This window comes from Mya arenaria, chromosome 12 (assembly GCF_026914265.1).
Source record: "Mya arenaria isolate MELC-2E11 chromosome 12, ASM2691426v1".
Taxonomy (NCBI): domain Eukaryota; kingdom Metazoa; phylum Mollusca; class Bivalvia; order Myida; family Myidae; genus Mya; species Mya arenaria.
In genome coordinates, this window is record NC_069133.1 from 61,519,380 (window position 1) to 61,533,162 (window position 13,783).

The window sequence follows — 13,783 nt, forward strand, 5'->3', positions numbered from 1 at the left end:
TGATAATTTAAGCCACTGTACATTGTGTTTGACAACGAAAGCTTCGTTTGTACATTGCAACTAGAAAGTGGTGATTTCCAAAATTCCATCATTGATGCTATAAATGGTTTTGAAATTTTTGACACAGAAAGCTTACATATTGCAAGTCATTCTTTTAATTCTATAATTATGTCGAAATTGTTGATTGGCACCAGGACATAATTACAAACGTCCACACCATATTTGCCTGCTGATAAGTTTAGTCGTAGAAAGAAAACCACGGTTCTACCTTAAGTTTCCTTAACCGAAACACTAACAAGTAGCACAAACAGTTCAATGGAATGAATTCTAAACGATGTTTGTTTTGTCCTTAGAATGTAGCAACTACATTTTACTCGAGTCCTGCACCCAATTTAAACTGCCTGAATTTATTGTGGACAACTCTGTAATGATTTCGTGCGTTTTGTTTGATCAAAGACGGAATGGATAAATAGATATCGCGAACCGCATGAACAATGCATGATGATGGAAAATCGTTAATGCGCAAGTGCGCTTAAAACGGAACAAAACTCTTTAAACGGGCGAAAGGGAATCATGAAAAGAGAATACATAATCATTTAAAATATGTTTATGCAGGACATTTGCACATAACGCGGGGTTTGTTTAATCAAAGAGAGTGATCATAAACCCTCATGAAGAGCCCAATGGAGAATGCATGGTAGAAAACCACCAATGCGCAAGTACAGTAAGGAACAGAATTTGTTAAAACAGGAACAGAAAATTGAATTATTTTAAATTGTTAAAACAGAACAAGTGTGCGTTACGCAAAACCTGTTTAAAGGCGTAATTTCGAAACCTATAAAACTGAAGAGATAATCACAAATGTAAATGTAGAACATTAATCCGCATTTATCCCGAATAACCAGAGCATACATACACGTGTCATGTTATGACAGAATAAATACACGTGCCATGTTACAAGAACATAAACACACGCGCCATGTTATGACGGAATTAATACACGTGCCATGTTACAAGAACATAAACACACGTACAATGTTATGACAGAAAAAATACACGTGCCATGTTACAAGAACATAAATACACGTACCATGTTATGACAGAATAAAAACACGTACCATGTTACAAGAACATAAATACACGTGCCATGTTACAAGAACATAAACACACGTACCATGTTATGACAGAATAAAAACACGTACCATGTTACAAGAACATAAATACGCGTGCCATGTTACAAGAACATAAGCACACGTGCCATGTTATAAGAACATAAATACACGTGCCATGTTACAAGAATATAAATACACGTGCCTTGTTATGATAGAATAACTACACGGGCCATGTTACAAGAACATAAATATACGTGCCATGTTATAAGAACATATATACACGTTCCATGTTACAAGAACATAAATACACGTGTCATGTTATGACAGAATAAATACACGTGCCATGTTATAAGAACATAAATACACGTGGCATGTTACGTTACAAGAACATAAATACACGTGGCATGTTATGAGAGCATACATACACGCGCCATGATGAGGGAAAATAAATTACACGTGCCATGTTATAAAGATTAAGTGTATGAAACATGTTATACAAAACCTGGTCATCTATCCCTTCCTTGATAGTGTTTTGATTGTCCATCTTCAGCCAGATTCTGACAGGGTCCAAATGTCAACACCACAGTCAAATCAAATGCCACAACTGTTTTCAAACAACACACAATTTCTCAGATTCTTTGTTGTTTCACGATGAATAGTTTCTTGGTTTCCAATTTCTGCAGACTGAGATCATTCGTCCTGACCTGTCTGTTAGACCCGTGTAAATTGCAGGAAAGGCGTCCCTGGATATAGTTTTTGGTCACTGATACGTTTTATTTCATACCGGCACTGTGTAATTATCTTTCCGTCCGATTTAATCCCATTTTCTAGAATTGTCAATACCAGAACATACTTCCACCAGAAAAGAGATATGCCAAATGCTAAGAGTTCAGACTCTATAAGATCGCTCAGACTCAAATTTGAACAAACGGAACACTAAGAAGAAAGCTTTCAGTTTATTTATCTAATTTGTTTATTGGGTAGAGTAGTCTATTCCAAAAGCGGCTTCTTCTAAAAGTATCAAAATGACACATGGAGTTGCTAGTTAACCGTTTTAAGATGTATATTTGGCTTTATCATCCCAAATGAATGTACAACACCACATACTCTATATAGGTCTTTCCTTTTATTTATAGATGGTAACATCTTTCGAACATGTCCCCAGTAATGTTAAAAATAACTCTACTCTAGCCACATTTATATTATTACTTGTGCCTCCTGTTCTAATGTCGAAGTTTGAAAGCAGCCTAAAACCGGCTGCAGAAACCTTTAAATGTTATCTTTCGCACAGAATATAGATCCAAAATGACTTTCCTGAACGAAATGCGGAAGATTTGATGACAACCTAATTATAACGTCAAGGCGCGGTATACTATCTCACGGAGCAAGCGTCATAGAAGTTAGGGAGAAAGTGAATATCAGAAGTGTCATTTTCATCGAAAAATTAACGGCTGGTAAATATTGGATCACGTAAATCTGTTCATGGTAAAGATTTGGTCGAGAAGAATTTCCCATGTGCCCACATGAGCCACATTTGTCCGTGCACGGATGTCCAGCTCGATGGAGAATTACATCCCTATGGTTGCTAACAGGAGGGCCGCACACAGCGATTGGCTACGTTTCAAAATTGCCACTTGTTAAGTGAAAACAATATAACCAGAAATTGATGATATAATTTGTGATTAACAGACATGCTTATGATGTAGATGCAATATAGCCACGATAATGCATGTTCATAATAAAATGGAAGCTACAGGGACATGCTAAGTAGCGAGACATATAACGATGCGTGTAATTGGCACAAGGTTCGGAACATACAAAGCCCAATGTTGAAAAAACACACTTAAATGAAACAACTATAATATTTGACTGTAACCAAGTAATTTGGAAGAGGGCGTTATCCAAAAGTTTGCGATACCATAAACGACAAACATTTAGACACCCAGGAATTAGAAGTTTGAAAATGGGACCAACAATACATAACTACAATGTCATGCGTAAATTGAAGTGAAGAATGACACCGCCATGTTTCAGTATGCGCGGTCTCCCTACAAACGGCCGGAGTTACCGGCAGACAATTTATGGAGCGTAAATTCAGTCCTCGCCACTTCGCCTAATATCATTTCCCAGTTAATCATGGCCACGATGACGGAATTCTCTGGAAGTAATTGACGTGATGCCTCATTTCCCCTCTCAACAGTTACTGCTTACATTACCAGGATTGCCTGCAAGACTGTCGTAAGTACCTATATTGATTGAGATAGACAGCACTTGATAAGTGATATGTCCTCATTCTACAATATGTCTTCACTTCTTTCATGTTCGAAGCGACAATCACCGCAACTTCAGTCTAAATAATATCATTTTACGAAGGGAAATGTGAATCTTAATATAACATATATTTTGTTATTCATTTTATTTAAAGAGTGGTTCAACTTTTTTTTCTCTCCAAACTAATAAACGAACTACACTCAGTCAATCTTAATGAAACAAAGTAAACATTGACATATCTTATTTTTAAATTATTGATGGCTTTGTCCGTCCCAGTATTCGCTTTTAAAATCGTCAACAAAGAGTATATAAAACACAGCAACGGATAGTTCACTAAAAACTACAGGAACAAATCCAATAGCCGTAAAAAACGGGCTGGAAAGTACAGGTACATGCCCAAAAGCTGTAGATGTTCGAGCCAGAAATAACAGGGATAAGCTCAAAAGCTGTAGATGTTCGAGCCAGAAATTACAGGGATAAGCCCAAAAGCTGTAGATGTTCTAGCCAGAAATTACAGGGATAAGCCCAAAAGCTGTAGATGTTCGAGCCAGAAATTACAGGGATAAGCTCAAAAGCTGTACATGTTCGAGCCAGAAACTACAGGGATAAGCTCAAAAGCTGTAGATGTTTGAGCCAGAAACTACAGGGATAGGCTCAAAAGCTGTAGATGTCTGAGCCAGAAACTACAGGGATACGCTCAAAAGCTGTAGATGTTTGAGCCAGAAACTACAGGGATAAGCTCAAAAGCTGTAGATGTTTGAGCCAGAAACTACAGGGATAGGCTCAAAAGCTGTAGGTGTTCGAGCCAGAAACTACAGGGATAAGCTCAAAAGCTGTAGATGTTCGAGCCAGAAACTACAGGGATAGGCTCAAAAGCTGTAGATGTTCGAGCCAGAAACTACAGGGATAAGCTCAAAAGCTGTAGATGTTCGAGCCAGAAACTACAGGGATAGGCTCAAAAGCTGTAGATGTTCGAGCCAGAAACTACAGGGATAAGCTCAAAAGCTGTAGATGTTTGAGCCAGAAACTACAGGGATAGGCTCAAAAGCTGTAGCTGGTCGAGCCAGAAACTACAGGGATAAGCTCAAAAGCTGTTGATGTTCGAGCCAGAAAATGTGGAATAAATCCAGATCAGGGAGGTTGTGGATCGGAACAGGTCAGATCAGTACAGATCAGAAAAGAAGCAACATAATTCCAGATCAGAGAAGCGGAATAAAACCGGATCAGAGAGGCGGATAATCCGGAATTAATCGAGATACGAAAAGAGGCGGTATTAATTCATATCAGAAAAGAAATTGAATTTATCTATATAAAATAAGAAGCGAAACAATATCCAGAATAGAAAAGAAACGGAATAAATACAGATCATAAATGAAGCGGAATAAATCCAGATGAAATCTTTGTCGACCATTCCTTGGTGATCCCGCTTGCCACATAATCACTGTCCTCGCCTGAACGCGATCAATACATTGGTCGGGTTTGTGAACGTGGAACATATTTTGTACGAGAAGTTTGGATTATTCATTAATCTCTTAAATTAACTCATTCCCAAGTCCTTCGATGCTGGCACTGAGATGACTTCTAGGTTTGAATGTTTGGACATGTGTTGGGCTGAGTAATTGTAAACTGGTTTGGAAAGTATAGTTGATATATTAAAGTTATTATTAAAGCAGTTCCTTATCATTTGTTATTTGTTATTTCTCAACAATATATGATTTTTGATTCTATTAGCCTTATTACATATTCAATAACCATATGATGTATGATCGTTCCCATCATACAACATTATATTGATTGCAATGACATTTACCACGCTCTCTCTGTCTGCTCACATAGTTCAAAATGGAGAACAATAGTGATACTATTTAAGTCATTACATTAAGGAGAACAAATACTGCACTTGGTATAATGTCAGTGAAGCACAGGCATAACTAATCGTTCCATCGATATACTCCGAGAAGTATCGCCTTACTTGAGGATCACTGACAATGCAGTGCACAAACACACTAGTCAATGAGGCAGTTAAACTACCCATCTCGTGCGAACTATTCCCAAGGCAGAAATACGTTATTCATTGCATGTGTTACAACAATTACATTTCAAAGGTTCTCCTAAAGGGAAAAACAGAAATGTGACAGTTCCAATTGACTTAGTTTTTCACAAGGGTGTTAAATGGAAACATTCGGAATATACGTCAAATTCAACATACAATCGTACAATGACAATTGAGAAACACACTTTCTGGTGACAGTATTGTTCAGTTTCAAGGTAATTGTGCACACAGCGTCAGGCAAATACAATCACGCTAGTGGGTAGAAACTACAGGACCAATGTCCATAGTGAGGCCCTTAAAGCGACACTGAGTTGGCTCCCACAGGCAGAGAATGTCACAAATAACAAGGTTGCTAACCGGTGGGTTACAACAGGTTTGTCCGTGCCTACCTTTTAAAGGCAAACCCGTAGTTTTTAAGTTTCTAAGGACATTTTATCTTATACGTAAATGTTTTATAACGCAACGTGTGAAGGTATTTTTCGATTACCCTTTTTTGTACAGTACAAACTAACGCCAAATATACATAAAATCAAATATTTTAAGAGCTCTTCAATTCAATTAAAAGGGTTCCAAATAATGATAGCATCAATTAAAACACTTGGATACATCTACAATTCCAATGAAGATCTCCAAATCAACTGAATTAAAGAGCTCTTTAATTACATTATAGCTATTCTAAATAAGATCAATAAGAAGCATACCTAATTCAATTGGAGATATCTCAAAATCATTATTAAATATTGTGTTGTTTTAAATTTAGCCGAATTAATGCTCTCAACAATTGAATTACATAGCTCATGTATAAAACAAAAGCTATCTTTAAAGCAATTATGGATAAGTACGAATTTGTTAGTATTGGAGCTATCTGCAAATCATTTCTTGCCCTCATTAATTAAATATGAGTTGCCTGTAACTTGGAGAGCTCTCTAATTCAATTAGTGAGAGCAACAATCGAATTTGTTGCAAGGAATAGTTATATACCAATGGGGTTAGCAAAACATTAGAAACTTCTTCTAGTCAATTAAAGAGGTGTTCTATTGATTAGATTTGAAGAGCTATTCAAGTCATATGAAGAGGTTTTTATTTATTAGAAAAGCTCCTTAAATGTTTGAATTTATATAGATTTGGCGTCCCGTAGTGAACATGGACTTAAATTCAAAGTAACTGTTTCCATTTCGCTTACTGCAATAGAACGAACCTTTTTAACAATTACATAAAATATTCATTTTGTTTTCCCAGAAAAGAAACATCATTCTCTCTTTAAAATGTCACTGGAGAATGTGAACTGTCTGTTTGGACATTTTCTTAAAATGCCACTTTACATGTGAACATACTTTAGTTGAACTGGATAAAGATCTGTTTCAATAGTTTAGTTTTAACTTTCATGAAATAAATACGATCAATAACATATTATGGAAAAAATAACAATTATATGTGTGTTAAACCTTAACTTACCTGTCAACAACTAGTTTTACACTAAAAACATGTTAGTCATTCCCCAAACAGCCACAAAAATGATTTTTGAAGAGACAATACACTTACTTTAATGAAAAAGTCTTGATTTCAAAAGAACTTTCCATAAAACATTATTCAAAATTCATATGGCAAGTCTAGAAAAACAGATTTTATGCAAATGATGCCGAAAACACGTTAATTTGAATTGCAAATGAAAACGCATTACAGAGATTTGCCTTTTGAGATGGCAACATTTCGTAATATTAAACGAAAACTTAATTTGATTTTGCACGAGACTCACCATTTCATCCGAAAAAAACCATTACTCATTTCAAGAAAAGCAAACAAATTGGTCTGATCATGCTTTGAGAAATATACGCACACAAGCCCGAGCAAATGGACAGAAAACATTTGATAGAAAAACCAATTCCGACACAACACGAACAAGAACAGTAACAACAATTTGTTAAGGAGGACTCTAAATCAAGCAGGTTGTATGTGACCATCGTAAAACTGAAGAGCTGATAGTTCACTACCAGAATGAAAGCGCTGAAAGCGTTGAAAGGCTGAGGCGCGACAAGAGTAATTTTACCTTTTTTTCAATTTCTGTTCACCTGCAATAACAATCCAATCCAAATAATATTTTGATTGGCCCAAAACTGTAACCGATAAGAGCCTGTCATTAACTAAGTATAGGTAATGTCAATTGATGAATTTTTTATACAGTAAATGATAAGCCGACATGTACTAGTATATATGATTTGCTAGTGTTAAGTCAATTAAATGAAACCCGATATTTGCTGAGGACGTTTTGACTATTTGTTTTCGATAAAGTAAGGCAGTGTCTTTAAGTCAACAATTTTTCATTTTCTGCGTAATTATCTATGATTAAATATTCCCCTCAGTTCCTTATCACGATTTATTCAAGATTCCTCGGCTTGCATTCACTTACACATCATCGTTGCAATATTATGAATGTATTTAAATAAAGTGATGTTTTTCATATTATTTAAACCACATAACCCTAAACGTACCATGAAGTATCTCGGGTGCATTAATTCTTCTTACAGTTCATGTCAAAAAAGTAGATCGAACGATACCTGTCTTAAATTTGCGGTTCTACAGTCTAAAAGAATAAAGCAATTTCTAGCTGTTGTGCCGTACATGTCAGTAGACTATGAATCTATCAAACGGCATACAGTATATACAATTAAGTCAAACTGCTTATAATACTTGATAACACATCATTTCTGCAACCGAATCGACCCTGTTGTCTGTTATTACTTAATTATTCGTATTTTACGGTTCATTAGCGAGATTAAAATATCAACGTCTGAGAAAGTGCACAGAATTATTAAAAATATATCTATATTCGTGTACTTCAGGCAGGATCTTTCGGCATGCACACTTTTTGAGAGTTTTTTTAATCTTAGCGTTGTTTTCGATTAAAAAACTGATTTTACAAGCAGGAGTATATTATATAACAAATGATATAGAAAATATAAACCATCGAAAGTAAGGGCCTCAAACTTCTCATATTCTCAAACCATATATTTATTGTTCTGAAACCCGTGATAGACAAACTCCAAAATACTTCTAGCAACACCTTACGTTTGCAAATGCTTATGCCAATGGGCAGATTTGACTTCTCCAACTTCCCTAAGTGTTGGATAGGGGTATAAGGCTTTGGTAAAAAGAGTCTGCTGAATTAATGATTTGGTAAAGCGAACATAACTAAGAGTGAATGCTTATGTTTTTAATTTGTAGCGTTAAGAATGCTTCATGTGAGCCTGTCTAATGAATATTTCAAAGCCAACATACATAAACACCGTTAAGAAATGCTTTCTCTTACCTTTCGTTCACGGCTATGTCCTGTCATTAGAAATAGTCTGTAAGATATCTCTTATGCCCACTTAAATAAATTCACACATATAACAAAAACAAACAAATATACTCATTGAAATATATTCATGTATATACATTCGGTCACGTCGACGTTTATTTGAACAAATATCATCATACGACTTGAAAACATTATTTATCGAGGACGTCGAATAATCTCATTTGCGCTTTTGACCGTAAATAAGCATAATTGCACCAATTTAAAATGTGACGTCAACAAGTAATACGCCGACAATCACATACACTAAATACAGTCATAAAGCCAGTAAAACGAACTCAGATACTAATTGGGGTGAATTTAACGCTATAATATGCTTCGATACGTTTTAAGTGGAATATACGTAAATACAACATTGTTATAAAAATGGCAAATCTAACCTTATTATTTAGAAGTACACCACTTATTTCTCTACAATGTAGTATTTATTTGAAAGTTCATGTTTGACAATTTAATACAACTTGTCGGATATGCCTATGATCATGTGCTTGCTACAAATGAGTTGATAACTCTAAGTACACTCATGTTTCATAATAGCGCGGATGCTTATAATGCTGCATATATTTCATATATTTGTGTTTGCGCTCTTGCTTGCTTTTTAATATGAATCAGAATATTCAGTAAGTTATAAGGCGCAATTTGCCCTCTATACTTATTTTTATTTTTCAGTGTTTGTCAAGATATTTTTTATATAGTGTTGCAAAAGTAAAGTAAGCATCCCCCTTCAAAACACCTCATAGGTAAAGTATGGGATAGGGAAAGATCTGACGCAGCAGTTCATCTCAAAACTCGTATCATTACTAATGCAGGTTACATAGATATGCAACATGAAAATAATATCTATAAAACAGGTGTGTATTTGGCCCATTGCTTTGACTCCGGCATGTTCTCAGTATGAGGCGAGAGCAATGATAACAGAGACTCCGGTAACAATGTTATGGCGGTCAATAAACAGGGACAAAAATTCTGAAAGACTCAGATTAAGGCTGCAATCGAAATTGTATATTAGTTATAAGATTATATGGCATACTATATATATTGTTAATTGTGCGTTTAGTCTAAGCTTGCGGCACTAACAGGATACAAGAGATCAGATCCTAGATTTTTGTCATTGTTCCTTTATGATAATGGACATTAGCAGAACGTGTACAGTTCATAACATGGACCCATGACAGACTAGCAGAACGTGTACAGTTCATAACATGGACCCATGACAGACTAGCAGAACGTGTACAGTTCATAACATGGACCCATGACAGACTAGCAGAACGTGTACAGTTCATAACATGGACCCATGACAGACTAGCAGAACGTGTACAGTTCATAACATGGACCCATGACAGACTAGCAGAACGTGTACAGTTCATAACATGGACCCATGACAGACTAGCAGAACGTGTACAGTTCATAACATGGACCCATGACAGACTAGCAGAACGTGTACAGTTCATAACATGGACCCATGACAGACTAGCAGAACGTGTACAGTTCATAACATGGACCCATGACAGACTAGCAGAACGTGTACAGTTCATAACATGGACCCATGACAGACTAGCAGAACGTGTACAGTTCATAACATGGACCCATGACAGACTAGCAGAACGTGTACAGTTCATAACATGGACCCATGACAGACTGGCAGAACGTGTACAGTTCATAACATGGACCCATGACAGACTGGCAGAACGTGTACAGTTCATAACATGGACCCATGACAGACTGGCAGAACGTGTACAGTTCATAACATGGACCCATGACAGACTGGCAGAACGTGTACAGTTCATAACATGGACCCATGACAGACTGGCAGAACGTGTACAGTTCATAACATGGACCCATGACAGACTGGCAGAACGTGTACAGTTCATAACATGGACCCATGACAGACTGGCAGAACGTGTACAGTTCATAACATGGACCCATGACAGACTAGCAGAACGTGTACAGTTCATAACATGGACCCATGACAGACTAGCAGAACGTGTACAGTTCATAACATGGACCCATGACAGACTAGCAGAACGTGTACAGTTCATAACATGGACCCATGACAGACTAGCAGAACGTGTACAGTTCATAACATGGACCCATGACAGACTAGCAGAACGTGTACAGTTCATAACATGGACCCATGACAGACTAGCAGAACGTGTACAGCTCATAACATGGACCCATGACAGACTAGCAGAACGTGTACAGCTCATAACATGGACCCATGACAGACTAGCAGAACGTGTACAGCTCATAACATGGACCCATGACAGACTAGCAGAACGTGTATAGTTCATAACATGGACCCATGACAGACTAGCAGAACGTGTACAGTTCATAACATGGACCCATGACAGACTAGCAGAACGTGTACAGTTCATAACATGGACCCATGACAGACTAGCAGAACGTGTACAGTTCATAACATGGACCCATGACAGACTAGCAGAACGTGTACAGTTCATAACATGGACCCATGACAGACTAGCAGAACGTGTACAGTTCATAACATGGACCCATGACAGACTAGCAGAACGTGTACAGTTCATAACATGGACCCATGACAGACTAGCAGAACGTGTACAGTTCATAACATGGACCCATGACAGACAGTCTCAGCTTAAGATCAATGATTCATTGCTTCGCCGGCCCAAATTGCCTCATTGTATCTTATTACTGTCTCCAATATGTTTCTCGGCATGTCACGTGATGAATATTTTAGTTACATTTATATGTTTCAGCTAATTTATGATAAGGTTTGAATCTTTATCACTCCACTAACTATTTGCGGTTTCTGTTTTGCCATCACGAACAGCTCAATATTCTTACATAATAAAAAACGATTAGCTCAAGTATCTCAAAAAGCCATCTTTTGTCCACGGCTTTCATTTAATAAGGGATGGGGTGATATTTGTCTAGCTTTCGCAAACAGATGTTACCAAAAGAAGATTTGTTATATTATTCATCAATTTCGATGACGCATCAAGGTTATTACGTTGGAGGAAGTTCTTTATGGTATTGTCAATCCATCAGCCACTTACATATATGTTAAAGAATGCAAACGGTAAGAAACACCATTGTCCACTTCTTTGACAGTATAGCTTATATTGAATATCAATGTGTTGATAATGTTACTGAAGTATGGTCGTTTCATCACGCCACAGGAACTATAATTCAACGTTCTCCTAAAAAAACGGCCTGGGGAAAACAACGTTTCTCAGCCAATTATTATGTTAGCTGTCAGAGCCACTCAATGAGGTGACGAAGGTTTCACAAATGGTGGCAACGTATTGAACGAGTCGAGAATATCCCGCTACCATTGTTACATCATCAATAATTCAACAGGGCCATTGGTTTTGGTTTGATTTACCTTGTTAAAATTGCCCTAATAATAATAATAATAATAATAATAATAATAATAATAATAATAATAATAATAAACAATAACAATAACAATAACAATAATAATAGTAATAATAATAATAATAATAATAATAATAATAATAATAACAATAACAATAATAATAATAATAAAAGTTACACTCTTATTCAAAATCAATACATACATATGTATAACAGACACCATTTTTAGTGATAAACCTTTAACTACTTACTAAATAATGCATTTATGGAAAATATTAATTACTGATAACAAGATTGCAACCGTGTATTTAATAGCTAAAAGCGCAAAAATGATTGGCGAATGCTAAAATATTTACTGTAATCTTCTATCGTGTCATAAGGTAGATATACCGTGTTTTCTCACCTTTCGTTCAAATTTAGCTCCGTACCCTTCATAAGAATCATTGTTTTCGACATTTATTCATTCTTTATGGTAAATTAAACACTTGTTTTAATTATGTAAAATCTTTTTCGGTAGTAAGAGTGTTTCTTTAACATTTTTAGTTCAAGACGGTAGGTTGCACGTTATGGCATATTTACAGATACAACTATACAAGATGTAATATTTACAATGTGGCTCTATGCTGTCAAAAACATGCATTTAAATAAAATTACAAACATTCGCACTTTTAAGATATCAAATTTAGAATTAAAAATAAAATCTATACTGGTTGGAGGCCACCTTATTTGCCCGTACCAGCTGTTCAATCCACTTGCAAAATCCTTTAACAATTCCAGTATATGTTGTTCATGCAAATTATATTTAGTGTTCAAATGAATATATATGCAAAAAGCCTCAAAAAAGGAACAAAAATACTGAAAACGAGGAATTTACCATCATCGACATTCAAACGATTATACTATCGTCTGGCATGCACATTGTAAATGTCATAAATATGCAACGTAATCACTGCAGTGCATTATTTAAATATTCGAATTATTCTTGAGTTTGAAGGTCGTTTCGTATATGATCAAGACATTCATTGCATACTTTCATACTGGAATAGGAAATTGAACATTCAAAAAAGTAGTTCACAGAGTTATCAACCATTGGTCATGATTTGAAGACGATCCACATGAACAGTGTGCATTAATTCCAAAAACAAGTAAGGCTTTCATGTAACAAGGATACCAACAGTATTTTGAAGTACTAGGGCAGCACATTGTTGATGTTCTAATATAAGGCCATTGCATTGCAATCGCTTTCTTTTTTAAGGAGGATTGGTGTAACGTTCCTATAACCATTTGATAAACATTTTGATTTAAAAGATATGCTATTGATTAGCATCAATCAACAACGAAGTTAAGATAACTTTGTTGCTGACATTCAATGCTAGTTTTATTGCTAGTTTTATTGCAACATGATTCATGCAATGTTGAATCATCTGCAAATGAATCAATATTCAAATTATCATTACAAGGAACAATATCATTGCTACATATAAGATACATCAGTGGACCTAGTACAAATCGCTTGTGGTACTCCCAATGGTATTAACAAAAGGCTAGATGGTATATTTCCAACATTTACTTTCTCTTTTCTGATAGTTAAATACGATTGAAGACACTGTATGACATTTCCAAAAAGTAATAAGA

The 13,783-nt window shown here is 35.9% G+C and overlaps 1 protein-coding gene across 6 annotated transcripts in view; it reads right to left on the reverse strand.

Moving 5' to 3' along the window:
- LOC128211633 (prolyl endopeptidase FAP-like) overlaps nt 1-13,783 on the reverse strand; it is a 169,606-nt gene that overhangs the window by 59,755 nt on the left and 96,068 nt on the right. Inside the window, exon 1 of one of the 6 annotated variants that reach the window (XM_052916623.1) lies at nt 8,744-9,021. The exons of the other annotated variants lie outside the window; for them this stretch is intronic. Coding sequence (XP_052772583.1) covers nt 8,744-8,770 — 27 coding nt within the window. The 5' untranslated portion in view covers nt 8,771-9,021. Of the gene's footprint in view, nt 1-8,743; nt 9,022-13,783 lie in introns of those variants that run through there. 6 annotated transcript variants of the gene reach the window in all.